General features: G+C 41.0%; 1 protein-coding gene across 1 annotated transcript; it reads left to right on the top strand.

The window, feature by feature from the left end:
- Nucleotides 1-405: 405 nt before the first annotated feature.
- Nucleotides 406-1,374, top strand: LOC124088375 (mas-related G-protein coupled receptor member X2-like). Its single transcript, XM_046437931.1, has one exon. It carries the CDS (start codon nucleotides 406-408, stop codon nucleotides 1,372-1,374), a length of 969 nt encoding a protein of 322 aa, XP_046293887.1.
- Nucleotides 1,375-3,099: the final 1,725 nt, after the last annotated feature.

Consider the following 3,099-nt stretch of genomic DNA (forward strand, 5'->3'; position numbering starts at 1 on the left):
GAGGGTGGGCATGTGTCATGCTTGGGGCTTCCAGCTTCCTGCACCTGATACATAATTACTGTCCCAGGATAGAAAGAAAGTTGGGCTCAGGATTCTGTATCTGTCCCATACAGTCTAGGATGCTGAGTGGGTGCATTGGGGCCATTAAATATTCCCTGTCAGTAGAAAGAGCGGGTTGCAGATGGCCCAGGCTTTAGAGTCAGTGAGAACTGGGATTGAAATTAGGTCCCATGACTTCCTGGCCTTTGATGGATTACTTAACTTCTGCAGGACTGTCTTTCCCTTCCCTGTGCCACAGGGGCAATACTTCCCACATAGCAGGGTAGTCTTAAGAATCAGAGATCATGCAGCAGTTGTTCATATCTTTTTTGTATTCCCAGGAGCACCAGTGGAGCATTCATGAGCATGGATACAGTCGTGCCAACCCGGGAGGCAGAAACCACAACAATGAATGACAATTTTCAATATATTCTTCCAAACTGCTATAAGAAGAATCTTATCCTGGCTTTCCTGTCCCTCATCATTGCCCCGATCGGTGTGGCAGGAAACGCAGTTGTGCTCTGGATCCTGGGCTTCTGGGTCCGCAGGAAGGCCTTCTCTATTTACATTCTCAACCTGGCTGCAGCTGACTTTCTCTTCCTCTGCTTCCAGATCATAGACTCCCTGTGGAAAATCATTAACGTCTTCTATTCCAACTCCATCCCCGTTCCCACATTCTTCATGTTTGTGTCAACCTTTGCCTATCTTGCAGGGCTAAGCATGCTCAGTGCCATGAGCATTGAGCGCTGCATGTCTGTCCTGTGGCCCATTTGGTACCACTGCCGCCGCTGGAGACACACACCAGCTGTCATGTGCGCCTTGCTTTGGGCCCTGTCGCTGTCGCTGAGCATCCCGGAAGGGAAGTACTGTAGCTTCCTGGGTACAGAGTATAACAATGATTGGTGTAAAACATTAGATTTCATCACTTCCGCCTGGCTGATGGTTTTATTTGTCACCCTCTCAGGGTCCAGCCTAATCCTGATTGTCAGGATCCTTTGTGGTTCACAGAAGATGACACTGACGAGGCTGTGTGTGACCATTGGGCTCACGGTTCTGGTCTTCCTCTCCTTTGGCTTGCCCTTTGGGATCTACTGGTTCCTCTTAGTCTGGATCTTGAGATATGATGCTATTCCTTGTGAATCCTATTGGGTTACAGTTGTTCTGTCCTGTGTTAACAGCTGCGCCAACCCCATAATTTACTTCTTTGTTGGCTCCTTTAGGCAGCGGCGGTGGAAGCGAAGAACCCTCAAGCTGGTTCTACAGAGGGCCATGCAGGACACCCCTGACAAGGGTGACTCTGGAAGCAGGGTTTCATCAGGATACCTTGGAGAGTGAGCAACAGTCTGGTGCTGCTGCAGCTCTCTGGGGCAACTCGCAAGAGCCTCTGCTTTGATCAGACACATGTGCTTCTGAGAGCCTTCCTGGCCCTATCAGTATGGGAGACGCTCAGAACCTGGTTCAGTTGGTTACCTAGTTTTAAATTGGAAGATAACAATTGTCCACACCTCCACTGTGACAGGGCCTGTTAAACACTGATCACTGTGTCTCCAGAACTGCCTTACTCAGGTGCTTCACCCCTTTGCTTGTGAGCTTCATCAGCTCTGGGATCCAGGACTTCTTCTACTTTTGACAAATCTGTTTTCCAGCAGAAGGTGAAAGCGGTAAGGGGGGAAAAAACCCTCAATTTCTTTCATCAGTGCATCCGATAAAGACTAAAAGAATCTTACATTTTGGACATTTTCCCCCTAATTCTTACAATACCTGTCTCAATATTATTAGAAGAATTAAATAAATTACCCAGTAATCTCAGTCTCTTGCTTTTGATAGGTCTGAGTATATTGCCCTGGTTTCATAAATGTTTACTGAATGAATGACTTAATGGATGAATATAGCTGATTGATTTTTAAGTCAATCCTGTGCTAAAATCTCCACTTACCAGTTTTGAGTGACCACATTTATGTTTATTCTTTTTATCATTTTCAACTTTGGCAAGCTCGATGGTAAGGTTATAACTGGATGAATCCACATCCATACAAATTTAAGGTTTGACACAGACTATCTTCCTATGGTTTCATTCCTCGTGTCCTCCATTAGCAGGTTCATCTCTTCCTGTTCTTTCCTCTTTGCCTTGATTCTCTGGGGGACTTTTCTAAGTAGAATCTTAGACTATTTCTAGGGGTTCACAGCATATATTTTATTAATTGAACTGCATGTGTTTCTACTTAACACTTTCTGAGAAAATAATATTTTCATTTTCAGGGATATAGGGTCTTATAATTTTAATTCATGTATAATCAAAAGATAATAATGAGCACAAATCATAAGTATACTATTCAATGAGTATAAAAAAGAAATATAGCTACAGGACCCCCATACACATCAAGACACAAAACAGTTTTATACCTCTGTTAGTTTCCATTGTTTCTTCCATTCAGTCCTCCTTGACCTAGAGGTCAGGATGACTCTTACTTCCTTTTTTAATCTTAAAATAAATTTTAGTGTGTAGATTGTAGGGGTATAACATGCTATAAGATAGGTGTAGATAAGGTAAAATGGTTTTATAGTCAAAAAATTAAAATATCATATCACATAATTTTTAATTTTTCCATTATTGCAAGAACACTTATAATCTATTTATTCAGCAAAATCTTGAATATTATCACTATCTTCAAATATAATACTAGTGTACATTGTTTCATCCAACATATTTATCTCTTTAAATTTTTTTTACCTATATTTTCTCATTTTCTGTTTACTGTTCCATACTTGGTAACCACTATTTTACATTCTATTTCTATATATTTCTTCTTTAAAAAGTATTTCACATAGAAGATCATTAGAATAGAGGAGACAAAAATGGGAGGGAAGAGGAGAAGAAAGGGGAGGGGGAAATGGGGATTGAATTCAAATTCCTTGTATGTATAATTATGTCAAAAGTAACCCAAATATTATGTATAAATACAATGCTCTAATAAAAAAGTATTCCACATATAAATAAGATCATGAAATACTTTTCTTCGTGGATTTAGTGGACAACAGTCAAGCCCTTCCTTAGCATAC

Source organism: Marmota monax, unplaced genomic scaffold, assembly GCF_021218885.2.
Source record: "Marmota monax isolate L192 unplaced genomic scaffold, Marmota_monax_Labrador192_F-V1.1 WCK01_AAM20220418_F8-fsc00061, whole genome shotgun sequence".
Lineage (NCBI taxonomy): Eukaryota > Metazoa > Chordata > Mammalia > Rodentia > Sciuridae > Marmota > Marmota monax.